At 37.3% G+C, this 20,629-nt stretch overlaps 1 protein-coding gene across 1 annotated transcript; it reads right to left on the bottom strand.

Moving 5' to 3' along the window:
• Positions 1 to 291: 291 nt before the first annotated feature.
• Positions 292 to 18,776, bottom strand: KEG (protein kinase KEG). Its single transcript, XM_039036994.2, has 16 exons — positions 17,677 to 18,776; positions 15,813 to 16,172; positions 15,485 to 15,715; positions 15,212 to 15,343; positions 14,783 to 15,119; positions 14,519 to 14,676; positions 13,033 to 13,190; positions 10,729 to 10,850; positions 10,384 to 10,518; positions 9,758 to 9,882; positions 9,492 to 9,596; positions 9,144 to 9,377; positions 2,865 to 3,198; positions 2,575 to 2,763; positions 2,142 to 2,447; positions 292 to 1,978 (listed from the first exon to the last, which is right to left on the bottom strand). Exons 1-16 carry the CDS (start codon positions 18,420 to 18,422, stop codon positions 752 to 754), a joined length of 4,899 nt encoding a protein of 1,632 aa, XP_038892922.1. The 5' UTR covers positions 18,423 to 18,776; the 3' UTR covers positions 292 to 751.
• Positions 18,777 to 20,629: the final 1,853 nt, after the last annotated feature.

Here is a 20,629-nt window from a genome sequence, read left to right as displayed (position 1 = left end):
CTTTTTTCCCTCCTTTCCCCAATTCATTCAAGACAAAAGAAAAAAGGAACAAACAAACAATAATATATAACAAATTATTTATTTTGTAATCTACATTTAAAAAATCTTCAATTCCTAGCATAAAACATGATGTCTAAATTCTATTCTTGAAAATTGTTCTAAAAACTATTTCTCATCAACAAATATTTCTATTCTACTCACCAACATGAAGAAATTGTCTTCGGCCATCCCTGTTATGTAGAAAGACAATAAAACAAATGGGAGGGCCAGAGATCAGCCATAGACAAAATAGAACATTCAAATATTAACGTTTAGATCTTCTATAACTAAAAATATTAGTGTTCAATTTGTACAATGAAGATAACAATCAAGTGTTATACATATATATTTACCTGGGAACTCAGATTACCTATTGCTATAAATATTGTTTATGAGACAAGGATAGATAGGGGTAGCAAATCTCATCTATCTGCATACCTCTCCTTGTGTTTCCTATGATTATAAGGTCAGTCAGTTACATGCCTTCCCTTCTGGCTCCTTCGGTAATAAATCTGTCTGCAGTACGGTGCAGCTTATATTTATATTACCAGGATGTTCTCGTTTGCACAGTGTTAGTGTGATGATGAAACGGTTTCGCTTTAGCAGCAAAAGCAGAGCTAGAGGAGTTGAAGCCACTAGGCTCAAAAGCCACCTTAGATGGAGAACATATGGCAGTATGGCAACGATGGTATGGCAAAGTGTCCTCATCGTGTTAGTTCTCATCAAGAACAATATCTGCAGGATCTCCGATCCATGGTTTACCCTCTCTCCATCGAAACTTAATCCGCAACTTCCCATTTGCATCGACTCCAACCACTTGGCCTTTGCTTGCATGAGTCTCCATTCCCCATCCCCAACGAGGTGCAACGAGCCCTTCTCTAATCCTCACTTTGTCTCCAATTCTGACTGGCCTCACCCGTTCCATTTCCCATGCCTTGCATAGCCACAGCTTCTTCTCCATGAAGCAGAATGAAACGAAAAGTTCTCCATTTTCCTTGCGATGAACCACCCCAATGCTTGAATGATTCACCTCTCCCCATTGATAGGTCGGTGTCGAAACAGAAGCCTTGACTCGAACCCAGTCTCTGACCTGAAATTCCTCTTCTTGTACCAACTCTACTTCAGCTGGATCTAGCATCCAAGCTTTAGACCCAGCTGCAGTATGTATCTTGAGCTTTCCATCTCCATCAATAGCTGATATCATTCCAACACTTGCACTATTGTGCACTGACCAGCCAAATCTTGGCTGACTTATGGATGATTTAACCTGAACCATCTGTCCGACCACCAACTGGTTCACCCTTTCTAAATGAGTAATAGAGCCAACCCAACATTCTTGCTCCCCACAGAACACCACACTAATTCTTCCATTCCATTCATTCCATTCATCCCCTTCAAATCTTAATCCTTGCACCACACCGATGCTACCAGGTCCTATTGATTTCCATTTGTTGGTATTTTCCCTCAATCTCACCCACTCTCCAGCCTCAAACATCTGTTCTACCTCAAGATCTGCAGGATCGCCCCTCCACAACCCGCTGACACCGAAAAATGCCACCCTAACTTCACCATCAGAATGCACACTGGTTATGATGCCACGTGAATCAGATCGAGCTCCTCTCCAACCCCACATTGGCTCGGATAGTCCAGGACGAAACCGAACATACTGGCCAACTTTATAGCATGGAACCTTCTCAACATCCGAAGCATGAGCAAGCCACCTGTTTCTACGAGTACAGCAAGCCAACTCAAGGAATAGACAGTCCTGTACACTATGAACCACTGCGAAACCATCTCTTCCAGCAATGTTCCAATCATAAGTAGGCCTATTCCCTGTATTAGGCTTTGAACGTACCCAATCACCAACTTCAAATCCCGAAAGTTGTTCTGCATCCCCTGGACAAACTTTCCACAAACTCTGTCTCCCTGCCACCTTGACCTAAGGAAAAATATACAAATCTTAGTCCAGAATGTGGAAGGGGTAACTAAAATATCAATAACAAACTTGTGGCTTCTTATGAGATTGTTCTACATCTACTCCATAATGGAGACAAATATTCATCATAAAGTGCAAAAATAGTAGTATAACATGACATGCTCACATTCAATGCCCCGTCCATGTCAACTCTAGATATTTTTCCAACTGTAGCAGGGCTTTCGTTTGACCATCCTAGACGAGGTTGAGTGACAGAAGGCAATATATGTATTTCTTGACCTATTTCAAAAGGAGCCACCTTCTCAACATCAGTCACAGAGCAAATAAAAAGCTTGCTCCTGAAGCAAAAGGCAATGCCCATCTCTACATCTTCCTCCAAGATATGAATAACTCCAATGCTGTTCCTTGAGATATCCTCCCATCCATATTTTGGAGACGACACTGAAGCTTTCACCCTGACCCAGTCACCGACCTATGAAAAATAATGATATTTACAAAGACTCCCATCGGAGGGGAGAAAGAACGGCATGGTCAAATAATGAAGCAACTACTGATCAAATCATGAGGTGGGTCGAGACACGGGGAGAAAAGAAATTTACCTTAAAATCATCCACCTTTTCCATATCAGAAGGATCAGCTTGCCAAGGAATTGGACGGTCTGGTAGATCAATTATGAGGAGACCATCACTCTCAATTTCACTAATTCTTCCAACGCTATGATGAGTTTCACCACCCCAAGCATATCTCGGTTCTGCAACGGAGCGCTTAACGCACACCCGATCTCCAATCTGTAATCGGGATCTTTAAGTATCAGAAAAATGAACAACCAAATAAGGGACAAGAAGAAAAGAAAGAGGCCCTGTAATAATATAGAAATAGATCGCATTACCCTAAAAGGAATAACAGGTTCGACCTCCTCTGGTTCACAAAGCCATGGATTTGGAAGATAGCTTAGTTCTAACAATAAGCTACCATCAGGCCTGTTGCAGTAAACTATACCGATGCTCCCTGGTGTTACAGCCCCTAATCCATGCTTTGCTGTAGTGAGGGTGGGACGGATGCGAACCCAGTCTCCAACCTTAAATTCTTCAACTCTTTCCATTTCTGCAGGATCAGCTTTCCATCCTCTGGATGCTCCAGGAAATCCAACACGGAGGATCCCATCATCATCTACACATAAAACAGTTCCAATACTGTCACGTGATTGTCCACGCCACCCAAACCTAATAAAACAGATATATCAGTATCAGTATAAATAAGCAAAATTAATAGACTTCAAACAGGCACAGATAGATCATGTGTCTGCAACATGGATCAAAATTTTATGTCTGGATTTTAAAATGGAGAAAAACTTCAATTATCTTAAGAAAAGCAAATAAGTTGCTCATGGGGAAAACAAAGAAAAAACCAAGCAATAGTTATTTTTAAAAAATGGTGAGAAACAGAGCTTTAATCGAGGGGAATGTACAAGTGCATACAAAAATAACAAAGCCCAACTAGAAAAGAGACCCATACAATCTACAGTTCCAATGATGCACTTTTCAAACGAGAAAGCGAGACAGCATAACGGTTAAAGTGTTGATATGATTACATTTAACATAACCCATTAGCTTAAGCTTTTGAGTCAATCAATGATTGAACATGGTATCAGAGCAAGAGGTCCTATGTTCGAACCTCTGTAATATCATATCTTCCCTAATTAATACTGATTTCTAGTTGTTGAGTCTTCCACAAACTTTCAAGCCTACAAGTGGGGGGAATGTTAGAGTGTTGATATAATTAAATTTATCATAACTCATCTAGTTTTTGGGTCAATCATTGATGTGAGTTTACAAATGTTGCATATTAAAACTCATTTAATCACAACTCGCATCATTATGTTTGTTAAAAAGAGACTCCAATTCAACAAAATCAAAGTAAGATAATAGTAACAAAAAGATCTAATGATTGACACCCCCACAGGGAGGCATTGAACCTTGCTATTATAATTCTATAGTTAGGGTTTTCCATTCTAGTAAATATTTTGTGATATTTTCCTTTTCTATGCTTTGTACACTTGTATATATTCATATCTTTGGTGAATGAATAGAGTATTCTGATTCTTTATCAAACCTAAGAGTTTTATATTCAACATTTGTCTTCTTTAGATTGTGAGTCATGTTAGTTTGCTAAATTTCATCCTTTGAGTTCGTATCCTCGAGTCAATAAACGAGCTAGTGCTCCTTTTGAATTAGTCCATTCTGATGTTTGGGGTCCATGTCCTGTTGAGTCCAAAGAAGGGTTTAGGTATATTGTTACATTTGTCGATGACTATTCTCGTGTTACGTGGTTATATTTAATGAAAAGTCGTTCTGAGTTATTTTCTCATTTTCGTAACTTCCATGCTGAAATTCAAACTCAGTTTAGTGGTGCTCTTAAAATCCTATAGAGTGATAATGCTAAGGAATATTTCTCTCATACACTCAAGTCTTATTTAGATGCCCATGACATTCTTCATCAATCTTCTTGTGTCAATACTCCAACTCAAAATGGGGTTGCAGAACGAAAGAATCGTCATCTCCTTGAGATAGCCAGAGCTTTGATGTTTCAGATGCATGTTCCAAAATCCTTTTGGACTGATGCTATTTCCACAACTTGTTTCTTAATAAATCGCATGCCTTCTTCCATTCTTAAGGGTGAGATACCTTTTCGTACTTTATGCCCCAAGCAACATTTCCCATTCCACCCAAAATATTTGGTTGTACCTGCTTTGTTCGAGATGTTCGGCCTCAGCATACCAAGCTGGATCCAAAGTCCTTAAAATTTATTTTCCTTGGTTATTCCCGTGTCCAAAAGGGGTATCGGTGTTATTGTCCTAATCTAAATAAATATTTCGTCTCTCCTGATATCACATTTTTTGAACATACCCCATTTTTTTCATCATCGTCTTTCTCTTCGAATAAGAGTAAGCGAGAGCATACGGAATTAGAGGATGATTACCTTTTCTACACAGTAATTTCTCCTTCCGATCCTCTTCCTGATTCATCTCTACCTGTGGCTACCTCTACGCTTCCACCCACCGAGGTCTATACTCGACGACAACCTCCTTCATGCCCTATACTAGAGTCTTCTTCGTCATTGGATCCAGAAACGAGTGATGATCTTCATATTGCTCTTCGTAAAGGTAAACGTACATGTGCTCATCCTATTTCTTCTTTTGTTTCATACAACCATTTGTCGCCTTCCACATGTTCATTCATTACATCCTTAGAGTCTGTATCCATCCCGAAAACTGTTCATGCGGTTTTGTCTCATCCTGGTTGGTGTGCCGCAATGGTGGAAGAGATGACTGCCTTAGATGATAATTGTACTTGGGATTTAGTTTCCCTGCAGGAAATAAGGCTATCGGTTGCAAATGGGTGTTTGCAGTTAAAGTCAATCCTGATGGTTCTGTTGCTCGGTTAAAAGTGCGCCTCATAGCGAAAGGCTACACACAAACTTATGGCGTTGACTATGCTGATACTTTTTCTCCTGTAGCAAAAATGGCATCTGTGAGGTTATTTATTTCATTAGCTTCAATCAATCATTGGCCTTTACATCAACTTGATATTAAAAATGCATTTCTTCATGGTGATCTTCAAGAAGAGGTATATAGGGGTGTTCAAAAAACCCGGTAACCCGACCAACGTGGACTACCCAACCCAAACCGCAAGGGTTGGGTTGGGTTAGATTTTATTTTGGGTTGGGTTAAAAATGTTAAAAAAATATTAAATTCGGGTTGGGTCTCGGGTTACCCCATTTCAGGGTCGGGTTGACCCGATCCAACCCGAATATATATATATAAAAATAAAAGTTAAAACTTATTAGGTTGCGATTTGCGAAGCGAAGCAGCGAGCCCGACTGCCCGAGCAACCCCACTGTCTTGAAGTTGAAACCCTAGCCGTGCCGCTTCCTCGCCATCAACTGCCAATCGAATCGCCGGACGCCGCTCCCCTCGCCGCTTCCCTCACCACTCCCATCGCCATCGCCAGTCGACTGCTCCCCTCACCGCTTCCATCGCCTCATCAAATCAGATCCGATCTCCATCTCGTCAGATCCAATCTCCGCCTCGCCTCGCCTCGCCTACTGCTCCAAGCTTCACGAACGACTCATCATTAGGGGTATTTTCTTCAATAAAGCAAGTAGATAACATAGAGACTCTATTTTTATAACAGGAGCTTTTGTTTTGTTTCTTTTCACACTCAGATGGGTTGAATGGCTTTCTATTGAGGTACCCTTTTCATGTTTGAGTGTCAAGTTTTATGAAATAACTCAAAGCCTCTTGTCGGAAATTTGATGTCAATGGACCATGGACATCTGTTATTCTAGTGCTTACATAGGAATCTCAAATTCATTCTATGTTGGAATTTCATAAATATATAAATACTGCAATCTCTGATATACTGCAATTCTATAAAGAGAATGAGAAAAGAATGATTAAGGAAGTAACGGAAAAAAACAGTCAAATAAAAAAATAAATAAAAAATAAAAAAAGAAAGAAAGAACGAACCGGTGACCCAACCCAGAAATTTTGGGTTGGGTTGGATTGGGTTGACTCTCCAAAAAAGAACTAATAGGGTTCATTATTAGCCAACCCGAATTTTTGGGTTGGTCCACAAAAATCTTCCAACCCGACCCAACCCGGACTATGTACACCCCTAGAGGTGTATATGGAGCAACCACCGGGGGAGAATGGAACGGTGTGTCGCATTCGTAAATTCTTGTATGGATTAAAGCAGAGCCCACGAGCTTGGTTTGGTAAATTTAGTCAGGTGATTGAAAGCTTTGGAATGCGGAAGAGCAGGTCAGATCATTCAGTCTTTTTTAAGAGATTTGAGGGTGGTGTCATCTTGTTAATCGTATATGTGGATGATATTGTGATTACTAGTGATGATGCTTTAGGTATCCAGTCTCTAAAGACCTTTCTTCATAGTCAATTCCATACAAAAGATTTGGGCATATTGAAATACTTCTTAGGAATTGAGGTAATAAGAAGCAAGAAAGGAATTCTATTATGACAGAGAAAATATGTACTTGACTTGTTGACTGAAACAGGAAAGCTAGGAGCTAAGCCATGTAGTACCCCAATAATGCCCAACTTACAGCTCACAAAAGATGGAGAATTGCTAAAAGATCTTGAAAGATATAAGAGGTTAGTGGAAAAACTTAATTACCTTACAGTGACTCGACTCGACATAGCCTATTCAGTAAGTATTGTGAGTCAGTACATGTCATGCCCTATAGTCGATCATTGGGCTGCATTGGAACAAATTCTTTGTTATTTGAAGGTTGCTCCCGGGCGTGGTTTATTATATAAGGATTATGGTCATACTAATATTGAATGTTTCTCAGACGCCAATTGGGCAAGATCTAAAGAAGACAGAAGATCAACCTCAGGGTATTGTGTTTTTGTTGGTGGTAATTTGATTTCTTGGACGAGTAAGAAGCAAAATGTAGTGTCACGTTCAAGTGCAGAATCAGAATATAGAGTAACGGCACAATCTGTGTGTGAATTGATTTGGATAGATGAACTTCTTGTTGAGTTGGGATTTGAAATCACCACACCGACAAAGTTGTGGTGTGATAATCAAGCAGCACTTCATATTGTGTCTAATCCAGTATTTCATGAAAGAACTAAACATATTGAAGTTGATTACCATTTTGTACGTGAGAAAATTCAACAAGGGTTGGTATCTACAGGATATGTGAAGACTGGAGAACAATTAAGAGATATCTTCATGAAAGCATTGGATGGAAGACGTATAGATTATCTATGTAACAAGTTGGGCATGATTAATATATATGTTCCAACTTGAGAGGGAATGTTATAATTCTATAGTTAGGGTTTTCCATTCTTGTAAATATTTTGTGATATTTTCCTTTTCTATACTTTGTACACTTGTATATATTCATATCTTTGGTGAATGAATAGAGTATTCTGATTCTTTCTCAAACCTAAGAGTTTTACACTTGCCACCTTCCAAACCTCATCACACAACTGCTTAACCTCTCTAAATATCCCATTGTTTCTCTGTAGCCAAACTCCCCACACCATAGCAAAGAAACAAATTAGTCTATTTTTCTGCTCATGACCCCTATAGAAGTAATATACTTTCTGTTCAGCATTGGTTCAAGAGAAACCCTACTAGTAATACCAAGGCTTGAAACTTTTTTGCTCAACCTAACAGAAAAAAGGTCTCGCATAATGATGTCTCTGATTGTTCTCCTCTTCTGTATCGATATTCTTGTTGTGGCTGATGTCTTAACTAGAAATCAAAATTTTCAGGAGCTACAAACACTACAAGGAAGAAAGCAGACTACCAAAGAGAGGAAAAAATAAACACATTAGTCTATTTTTCTGTTCATAACCCCTTATTCAAGTATGGCTCTTATATTCTGAAAAATGTTTACCATGTGGGAGACTTGGGAGAGAACATAAAATTATTATAACCGGAAAAAAGAGGACTAAGAGATGCAGAATCCTAATTGTTTCAATGCCCTATAGTTGAGCACCTTTAACCAAAAAGTAATGCAACTGTCCTACTTTCTCGATGTTAACCAATTTTTCTTTATGGAAACCAACTTTTATTAAGATAAGTGAAAAAACAAAGGACAAAGCAAAGCTGCAAAAAAGATAGGATCTAAGCTAAAAGAAGGGGAAGCAAAATTGTCGCAAGAGAAGCTAAAAAGTCTGAAAGTTCAAACTACTTGCCACAAACTACCTATCCTATTTTTCATTATTATTGACAAGAGAGCTGGGCTTACGTTCCTATCCATCCTATAAACGTTCCCAGTTCCCCTATTGCTTTCAATCAAAGAATTTCCTAATCCTAACCAATTAAGAAGTCTTTTTTGTGATCTCCCTTGTAAATGCCTCTTGAGGTAATAAACCCTTTTTCTGAAAGGCATCAAAATAAACATGTGACCATATCTGATATCGATTAGCTGCATGGATACATTAATGCGAAGAAAAAAAACTTGTAGTTCATAGTTTTCCTATATTCTTCTAGGCTAAAAATAAACAGATTGTCCTTTTCAAAACAATAAATAAATAAACAGATTGCAAAATACGAATAGAGAATCACTGTTCATCAAGTCATTAAAACATGATCAGCTAATATACATAGAAATTGGCGTGTACATATATAACCTGGGCTCTTTTACATCTTTCTTAAGTTGGACATGCTGCCCTCTATCCAGCGGGATGACTTTTATAACTTCGTTTGCTAACACATGAACTTCTCCGGAGCAAAATGAGACCATGAGGTTGTCCTTGTCCAAGATGTTTTGCACAAACCCAACGCTCTTATGCTTTGCACCTTGCCAACCATAAGTAGGGGCTGCCATCGTTCTTTTGAATTTTACCCAGTCACCAATTTCAAATCTAGTCATGATTGAAATTCACAAACCGTAATTCTCAAAATAATGAACATAAATAATTGTAGAAGTATGAAGTTATTTTGGTACAAGGAAGAACAAGGTAACGTCTAGAAATTACATTGTAGGAGATAGAAGAATGCCCCTATACGCCAACGCCTCCCACAGTTCTTCAGAAATCCATTCCCGAGGAAGGGCCTCTAAAAAGTCACGTATTGACTTGCCACTGTCACCAGATAAATTTTCTCATCACGAAAAATTACACTTCGATTCTCATTTCTATTCCCACAGCATTGATTTAGATGTCGTACATATACCATACAACATTATTTACCATCAATTCAAATACAACATTAATAATAGTAAATACAGCCAACTGGTACTTGCCTGTGGTTTCTGACTTCAACGGCAGCATCTGCATTCCTAAGCATCACAATGAGCCACTGAAGATTTTCACGTATCATTTTGGCTGCATCTGCTGCAATATGGAAAGCATTATCGCCTTCGTCATCCTAACAGCAATTGGAAAGAATTGTAAGCAGACAGCATAAGAAATTCTCCTTATGAAAGAAAAGAAGATGAAGTAACAACCATAATAATTATTGGAAAACAATTCTTCTAATTGGAAACATTCGTTGATACAAATAACAGACAAATTAAATTATGAAATATGGTAATATGCACAAACCTATACTATATGTATGGGAAACCAGAAACCCGAGAATAAACAAAGTGAAAAGTCAATAAGAAATACTCCTGACAACAAGCGCAGAGCGTAAGACATCTTTAGTGAATGAAGCCCATTAAGAGGTCATATACCGTATCCTATTCAATATACTCTTTACATGTTTTCCAACTTTTTGATTTGTTTATTGTCACATGCATCGTCTGTGAGAGCTTTTTGAGGGGGGAAAAACGGGTTTCACTTCAAAACACAAAAAAATGTTGTTCTTTTCTATTTTATTTTGTTTTGTGGGGGGATACAAAATAATCTTACAAAGATTTGAACAAACCTGAAAATTATAATTTGCTCCAGAAGACAACAGCAATCCAACACATGAGTTAGCTCCTCGGGCTAACGCTACATGAAGGGGTATTGTATTGTGCACATTGCAGATGTTGACATCAATCCCCGCATTAAGAATAAGCTAACCAAAAAATTAAAAAAACAACAATAATAATAAATAAATAAATTTCTTTCTTTCTTTCTTTCTTTTTTTTTTAAATAAAAAAGCAGAACTAAACAATTTGAAAGCCTGGAAAATAAGGGGAAAAGAAATAAAAGTTAGTCGTATGAGCAGATATCTTATTCTTAACATCCATGCGCACCAGCATTATCTATATATTTGTTATAATACCTTAACCAATTCAACATCATTAGCCATTGCAGCAGTGTGAAGAGCTGTCCGTCCATGCTGGGCATCCTGGGCAGCTGGGTCTGCTCCCGCATGAAGCAATAGCTTAACTAGACTTCTTCCCTCTACAAGCAGCATGAAGTAACAAATAAATGGGGCAATTACTGGAATCAGGAAAAATAGTGAAAGAAATAAAATATGCAATGACCAATGAGGTCCCAGTTCAAGTCATTTATTGTTTAAAAGAAAAGATGACAGGGGGGAGTAAAGAAAACGTAGGAGCCAGTAACTCTATAGACTAAAACTAACTCAAACGATCCATAAATCAGAAAAATATTGTTTTAAAAAGGGGGATTTTCAAAAATAAAAAAGGGGAAATTATTTACATAAAATAACAAAATTTTAATCTTCTTTGATAGAGGCTGATAAAAGTTAATAGAAGTCCATCAGTGTCTATCAGTATTTTTTTTTTTTTTTTGCTATTTCTGTAAATAGTTTGACATTTTGTCTATCTGTGAAAATTTCCCTTTTAAAAATAAAATTAAAAACTATAAAAGGAACTGCACCAAGATGCATTTTTTGCTCTCTTTTTCCTTCCAGAAATTCTCCTATCTTACCCTTTCCAGTCTCCTATGAGGCCTCAAGTACAACCAGAAGTCAGGATGACAAAAGCCAACACTTAAAACTGAAAAAAGGACGTGGGAATAGAAGATAGCCAACTTAAAGACATGACCCACTAAAGATCAAGACTACACAAGGCTTCCTCCAAATCATTTAGCTGCCATGGTGGCGAATATAAATTGTCTCTGATATTTATTAGAAAAAAGTTAGTTTTCAATTAAAACAATCCAAGATGTTCGCTTCCAATTTGTAAATTAAGTTATTTGGCATTGTACACAAGTAAAGGTGGTAACAAGAAAATTCACAGTGTTGGCATCTACCATCTAGTTTTAAAGCATCCATCTAATCCACATATGGTTCTGTCAAAAGGCGCTGATTCATCAACTTTTTCACTATCACTCCCAAAAATATAATATATTTTCCCAGTGGTTGAAAAACAAAAAGAAAACAAAAACCAAGTCAGAAGCCAAAAGTAGTGACAAGATTCACATAATTGATTATCCACGGGTGGATACATCATATATTAGCATAACCTATGAATATGGATGATTGATATTGGAGATCTTTGTTGTAATTCACCAATAAGGTTTTTGGAGTTTTACTTCCCTATATCAGTTATCAATGAAATTGTTTCTCTGTCAAAAACGTATTCTTGATGCTCCTTATAAAAACAATAATCTACTTCCAATGGCAGGTAGAAGTGCAGAACTTTTATTCCACTAAATTTAGAAGGATACACCAATAATCCAAGATCTTTGTGGTGTTCTTTATCTAAGAAGTTTGCAGTTTACTCCATTCAAGATATTTATTGCGGTTGGGATGCCTTCATCTTTCCTTATTAGTTTTGTTATCATTATGATACTATGTTATTCTGTTATGGATTTTGCAATTGGGGTTTGTATCTTAGAGCATTAGTCTCTTTTCATTCCCTTAATGAAAAGTGTCGTTTCCTTGTTTAAAAAAAACCAATAATCCAAGAGAAAATCTAATCAAGAGTAACAATGCTAAGCCACAAAAGAACTACAGTACCATCACCATATGGAAGTACTTATTAATGAAAGACTTGAGCTATTCAAGTAAAAAGGCAAATGCCCTATCTTCACCTTTTTTTTAGAGAACATAGGTCCACAGTTACAATAATGGATATCATTTATCGGCATCATTTACATATGTATGTGTGTGTATATTATTACTATTTTCTTTTCTTTTCTTTTTCTTTATATTATTACTATTTTCTTTTCTTTTCTTTTTCTTTTTCTTTTTTTTTTTTTTTTTTTTTTTTGTGTGTGTTTTAATGATAAGAAAACAGAAGAAAATCATGCCAAATAATATAGGACCTTGAAGAGGCAGTTTGTTAGTTCCGGGTTGTTACATTCACTTAGGAAAAACAATAGAATGCTGAAAACAAGCTACATTATAGGACTAGTTTACAGAATTTCTAAATACTCATAAACTCCTCTCGAATGCAAAACCAACTCCTCTATGTCCACTGGGCTTATAACTACGATAATTGTCTTCTTCCATATCATTTAATAATCAGAAAACTCAAAAGCAGAAGTTGGTCAAATGGATTTTAAACTCATGGCCTACATTTACAAATCAGAACTCTTACCATCCATGAGTTGGCTTATGAATTTCACTAAATGCAACAATTAACAATACCAATTGACAAATTGCTATCATTACCACTTTCACGATCTTTTTTTAGAGCAGCAGCCATACACAATGCAGTTCCAGCTGCGCTTGGTATATCAATTGTCTCAGCAATCTCTTCGGCAGTTGCAATTTCCATCCACTTTTTAACGACGACGACATTACATGTTGACACACAAATGTGCAAGGGTCTGAAAACAGAATAAATAGAAATATGAAGATGTTCCTTCCAATTTTTCCAAGTATGAATATGGTATATGTGTCACTTAGTTGGTAGAGGGAAGGAACGCTGTACTAAAAGGATAAATCAACTGAGAAGATGAATGTGCACTTATATCATGTATTTTGGAAGCTAAGCCAGGAAAACAAAAAAGATAATCCAAACTAGCCTCATAGTGAAGTTCAAAATGAATCCACCGAAGACATAATAAAAAGTCTAGTCTAGGCTCCAATTATAAAAAATGTGACAGCCAAGCTCCCTCGGTGGAAGAAATTTTTATCTTTAGGGATGGGATGTAGGATATTCAACACATGCCGTGTTTTCCAAAGTGCACCTAACCTGTGCTGTGCATGTTCACGAGGATATTGTACTTTAGTATAAAAAGTACCATTTTGATAAGAAATGTAACATATTACCGACAGATAGACTAGAGTTTAAAAGGAATTCATAATATTCAGAGGAGAGAGATTATGGAAGAAAATCGTGACTACAAAAGGCATGGAAGGATAATCATTACAGGAATGCAAAATATAATTTATAAAAGCATCTTTATGGAGAAAGTGGTTGTATTATCATAAAGAAAAGATTACAAAGGAAATCGTTACTAATTCAAGGATCTTTCCCGAAACAAACACGAGGTCATTCTCAACAGTCCATAGAGAAGTTCATAATATTACTAAAATTGAAAAACAAAGTGATTTAGCTTTCCAAGGAATGACAATTTGCCTTTAACAATAGTCACGAAGGGGAATGAAAACGGTAAAGAATTCCAAAATGATGTTTAGGAATTGGAGCATTATCTTTGTATATAATTCTACGTAATTCTCTTGGACTTATTTTTTTCCTCTGATAATATTGAACATTTTGACTTTTAACTTTCTACAGGCAACACCATCCAAATGCACTCTCAATAAAATACTAGTAAGACAATCTTTTACAAGCCACAAAACAGGCAGTGGAACAGCAGCACTTTAATTACACAAAAAATATTCCTATTTATATTCCACAAGAACACACAGGCAAGGCACACACTTTAACTACTGTATTTCTGCACAATCACTCAATCCAGAGACATTTATTAATTTATAAACAGACTCCAGACATTAATACTGTATTTCTGCACAATTGCTCAATCCAGAGACATTTATTAATTTATAACTCCAGAAAAACCTATAAAAAGAATGGGATAAAAGACCATATATTCAAAGGGAAAGAGAAAGACAGCCTAACGTTAGGGGTCGAGAAACCGCAAAAGAGCTAATAAAAAAAAATACTCAATGAAGAGGATGTTTTACTTACGTAAGATGTTTTGAATTCAATATAGCCATTGATCTACATCCCCCATTTTCCAAAATAACCAGAGCGCAATCCGTATATTTCTTGGTGACTGCTCTGTGCAGAACTGATTCGCCTTCATCATCAATTACATTTGGATCAGCTCCAGCCAACAGTAACTCCTACACAGATTTCAGTATGAAGGGATCTGATCAAATTTTGTAAGACATTAGAAGAGAGATATCTACCAAAATGGCATCTGATAAATAGAGTTTAACAAAGACCTACACGCATGCAATCAGGTTGGCCATGATAGGCACAGACATGAGCAATAGATGGGCCAAACCCTTCCCTCAACCTAGAACAAACATTAGCACCTTTTTCAATGAGAATACGAACACATTCTGGGGATCCTGCCGCTAAAGCAAACACTAGCGGAGGATCTCCATCTTTATCCAAAATGTCGACCTCAGCCTCCTTGAACTCCAAAATAACCTCCACAATTTCAGCAAAGCCCCGTCGACAAGCCAAGTGGAGAGCCGTTTGACCCTCATCATTTTGAGCTTCTAACAATTTAGAGATGAAGCTACTACTGTTTCCGGATGCAGCTTTTACAAGAAGATTTCTGCATGACCAGAAGGGGAGGAATTACAATTTAGCTGTATTGTATTTGTTAACATAACCACCACAGCAATTTTCAGGTGATGATCAACTTGCCTAACACCATTGAAGTCTCCATCAAACACGAAGCAATGCAGATGACCAAGGTTATAACGAAAAACTTCCAAATCAGACATGAGAGAGGTTTCAGTATCCGTGATATAGAGTCCAGAGAATTTAGCTAAGTCACTGCTTTTACACCAATAATATGAGAATTCTGGGTAAGAAAACAAGAATAAAAGCACCAATAGCTGTCTTGGCTCTTAAGGCAGTAGCTCCAAAAATGCAAAGAGATGTTCTAATGTGAGAAAAGGTGTTTGAATTGCTTACTTATCAGGATTTGCGGAAGGGCTTCGTGGAACCTCTTGCAAATAACGAAGGAATGTTGATAGCATTTTGTTGAATGTAGGCCTTTTCAAAGACTTGAACTGCAGGCAGTCACCGATCATTTTCCACAATTCCCTAGGTATTCCAACACCTACAATGCTTGCATATTGTGGAGGTAGTTTCTTAGCCTTGACGACAGCTCGATAAATGTCATCTGTGCATAAACCAGACCACCTGCAGAACAAAATCAACACTTTTAAAACTACCTGATAACCAGAACTGATGAAAGATAAAGAAACATCACTTTACAGGATTGAGTAGCCACACATACGGGATGGAACCAGTACACATTTCCACCAACGTACAGGCAAAACTCCAAGCATCTGATTCTACAGACATACCAAGCCCATCATCCCAGAACGTCAGTGACTTCTTAACAGGCTCCCACGCTTCAGGAGCAGCATAGTGTGGACTAAGCATTGCACATTCCATGCACAAGTGCATCTTCGATGAATCACAATCCGATTTAGCTTTTGAGCACATAGGTTTCTTTAGTATAGCAGCAAGTCCGTAATCAGAAACCACTGCATGACCAGTATCATCCAAAAGAAGATTTGATGGTTTTATATTCATACATACAACACCAGCAGCATGCAGTTCAGCCACACCTCTTGCCACGTCAGCACCATACCTAGAATTGGCAAATGCATGTACAATGTGAAGAAAGTTCATAGAAAGCTAATACGAATAATAGTTGTTTCGTTTTCCTAAAAAAAACTGATTCCTCCAGATAAAGGAGATGGATGCATAAGAGAATTTAAATATAAAATCTTTATATATGTAGCTCTTTCTCGTTTCATTTATGGTTGAAACTCTCTGAACTCTTAGGGATCCAAACGAATTTGTTATAAACCTTACAGAATTTAAAATTATTTTGATTTTTATGATCCCTTTCAAGAAGAATGTCAATATCTTATGGCTCAAGTGATCCCACAGCACACCATGTCCAGACTTGATCCAAGCTTTTAGGGGGTGTTATACTGAGTGGAGTTAGTAAGTTTGGGTTTTAAGTGTAGAGTTGTAAGATGGAATTTTTTGATAATTGTGCAAAGTAGATTAAAAGATGAATGTGGAGTTAATCGATAAATGTGAAAAGTAGAAATAGAGGGGGAAATGGAGTTCTTCGCGATAAATATAAAAAGTAGAAAATGATGGAAAGATAGAATTACTCGATAAATATGTAAACTTCAATAATGTTTACTATTGAAGTTGAGTTGTTTACATCAACATAAGAAGTTGGTGGGTCAAACAGTCCCCTTAATTTTATTTTTCCAGATTTTTCTATCATGCTCAGCCTCAATTACTTATATGAAAGACCAAAAAACCATTCGCCATGATATAGCTCATACGTATCCTTAGAGTTGTGATCTCAGAAATCTTGCAATACAGAATCCTTTAATGAGCTAGGAAAGAGCTGATCAAAATGAAACGCCTCCTACAGCCTATTCCAGAGTATAAGTGACCATTAGATAAAATAGAAAGAGCTGGCCTCTTCAACACCCTTTTTTCAAATCTTTGAGCTCTGACTGGTGTTCTCTCTCAAACCTCTTTTGTTATTATGAGTTTCTTTAGAGTTGTACCAACAAAGGTGATTAACATTCTCCTTATGATTCCAAGTTCTAATAAAGTGAGAACGAATTACACCCTTTCATTAATATTTTTAAAAAATAAACTCCAATTGCTAGAAAACTAATATAGCATTTTATTCAGGTATTGATACACAGAGCAGCTATCCCTACCTAGATTCAAGATATAAACGTCACTCGCAGATGCCATTATCCCAAGCAAAGCCATCGATTTACTCCTAATGACTTTTGATTTTAATTTCTAGAACGTGTAGTGAGTTAGCTAGAACTTTACTTTAACTACCATCCTAAGGTTGAACGAGCTGCCACAATGTGGAGCATGCCTGAAGCGACCAATTCTTGTGTCAGTTATTAAAGTGAAAGAAAAAAAAAACAAACAATTGCATTATCAAAACACCAAAATACAAGAAGGGGGCCAAAGAATCCACCCAAATGCTAAGGGCAGTACAAAAAATGAGCCCACCCCGTGTGAAAATTATGGTAGCACTAGATTTATAATAATGAAAGAATTAAGAACCAACAATTCCAACTAGAAGATCAAATCAAAACCTCAGTATTTGCTCCAATGTCAGCCGCCCCTCGTTATCCTGCATCTTAGATTGAACAGAACCGTAACACCTATCCATAACTAGATACAAGGAGCCATCCATTTCCATTGCCCCATGAAATGTACAGACATTTCGACACCACATCGATGTCCTCCGCAAGCTCTCAAGTTGCTCAAGAACCCAACCCAAATCCATGTCATCACCCACTGCCACTTTCTTCACAGCAACCTGGTGCCTACACCTTGTGCTCTCGCTCCTCCTGCCGCCAAGCACAGCAGTCCATATTTCAACGCCATCCCTCCGACCCTCCCCTATCTGACGCAATAGCTTTAAATCCTTGTGTACTTCAACATCGATCACCGGTCCGCACCCTCCTGAGGTCGACGTACAGGATCCGCCACTCCATCGGCGGCGAGAGAGCGATTCCTCGTCGACATTCACCTCACCCTCACTGTCGTCTCCCTCATCGTCCGTGAAATCACAATCGAATTCTGATGCCGGCACTGCCGTTTTCGAGCTGGAGTGGATCAATGCAAGCACTGCAAAGTTCTTGCGCAGCGCTTGGATGGAATTCCCAACCACCGACACGTAGCGACATCTCGGACACGACAGCCTCGAGTCGGACGAAGCTAAGAACATCCTAGACATACAATCCGCACAGAAACCATGGCCGCAGTGAAGTAAAAGAGGCACTCTATCTTCCTCGTTGTACCGATTCTGGCACACGGAACAACAGGGCACTTTCATTTCTTTCACTTCCGGTGATCTTCGACCCCTAGAAACTTACCCAGAAGAAACCAAACCAAACAGAAACAGACCCAGATAACTTTTAGCTCAGAATTTAAGCTCAATTGATGTCGATGATGCCAAAAGCTATACTTGAGCCAAGTGGGAGTGGAATGGCAGATCCATCAGCTTAGTTTCAGAAAAAATTTTACTAAATAAGAAATCAGCTACCTACAGCTTTTCCCACAAATGGTTGTGGAGAGAATCAATCAACAAAAGAATCCAACGGAGAGGGAGAAGGGTTTTAGAGGAGAGAAAAAGTATTGGGGTTCTCAGATAAATTCCATTTTTTCCTTTTCAACTATCGGTGAGTTCGTTCCTCTTCGGTAAAATCATGGTTTAATTATCAATTTCTTTTTCTTTTCTTTTCTTTTTTTTTTTTCTTTTTTAAGTACAACAACATAACAATACAACGAGGGGTGTTTAGTTCACCAACATAAGTTGAACTAGTATATTCAATATTTGACTCACTAACTTTAAATGTTAAGTTGTATATTTTACCAAATCACCCAAACTCTCCCTTCTTCCAATATTTTCAATGGCTCCACCCACCGGCTACTATTGGCACTATCGTTGTCACACTTCGAGAACTAATTCCAGACTCCGACAACCACCTCTGATGATAACTTCAGCAACCAACTCCCACGATCAATTTCAGGCTCCGAAAACCACCTCCGATGACAACTCTAGTGACCTAACTCCGACGATCATCTTTGCGCAACTGACTTCGATGACAAATTTTAGGTTCTGGCAACCACCTCTGACAACAAACTTTGATGACAAACTCCGACAACCATTTTCGTAGGCTTCAACAACCACACTGACTACAAACTCCAACAAAAATCACCTTCGATGATCAACTTCAATGACCACCTGTGAGCAAGCAATTCCAACAACCACCTTTGATGACAACTCCAGCGACCAATTTCGAGCTCCGGCAACCACCTCTGTGAGCAACTACGACAACCAACTTAAACACCACCTTCATGTAACTAACTCCAAGCTTCGACAATCACCTTCGACTATAAACTCCGGCAAAAATCATCTTGGATGATCAACTTCAACAATTACGATCACGCGACCAACTCTGATGACCAACTTCAGGCTACAAAAACCACCTCTAACGACAAACTTTGGTAAAAAAACTCTAATACCACCTTCACGGGACCAATTTCATACTTCGATAACTACCTCCAACTACAAACTCCAACAAAAATCAAATTCGATAATCAAGTTCGACAACTACTTTCGACTATTATAAGATAGATGACTATTAAAATATATTGTAGAATTGTTGATTATATAAAGAATATTAGTTTGTCTACATTAAGTGTAATACTTATACGTAGAAATTTGTAAAATATATTTTTATTTAATTGATTTCACATATCAAATGATTGTTTGTAATATTTGAAAAAGTATCTATGCAGTTGAAAAGTATGTAATACATAACAAAAAAGAACCATAAAATGGATATTTTTTTCCTTGAACATTTTGTGGTAAGAATAGTGAAATTTGTTCTCTGATGATCCTCCAAATTTGAAGGAATTGAAAGTGAAATTGTTGAAGAAATATGATGTCAATCCATTGGTTGCTAAGATATAGGGGAGACCTAATTAAAAAAAAATTAATGAGAGAGTAAAAAAACAGAGCAACAATAGAAAGAAGAAGAAAAACAAGAAGATGATCATGAAATTCATGGAGAAAAATAATGAATCAAAAGTTTTGATTTCTTTTTTGTTTCCCATTTCATTCAACTATATTCTTGCAAGAAATGTAGTGGATTAATTATTGTTCATTACCTAAAAAGAAAGAAAGAAAGAAATTGCAATTCATATTTTATTCAACACAAAGATAGGTAGAATTATTTAATAAAAAAGTTTCAAAACGAAAATAGTCATCATAAAAGCATATTATCTAGATTTCAAAAAATTGCACCAGATACCTCAAACATATGAACTCAACTCTACACCCCAAACACATATATATAAACTCAGACTAAATAATTTTGCACCCCAAACACAAATATATGAACTCCATAGACATATGAACTCCAGACATCATATCTCAACTTAGAGTCCCAAACAGCCCCCAATAGATATCGAACTTTAAACCTTTAAAGAAGGTCATTGATAAGTTGCAGAAATGAATTATTATATTATTTTATT

Source organism: Benincasa hispida, chromosome 7 (genome assembly GCF_027475165.1).
Source record: "Benincasa hispida cultivar pf3 chromosome 7, pf3_genome.v1.1, whole genome shotgun sequence".
In the NCBI taxonomy this organism is placed as follows: domain Eukaryota; kingdom Viridiplantae; phylum Streptophyta; class Magnoliopsida; order Cucurbitales; family Cucurbitaceae; genus Benincasa; species Benincasa hispida.
The sequence above is the reverse complement of the archived record's forward strand: the minus strand, read 5'-3'. Positions and strand labels throughout refer to the sequence as shown.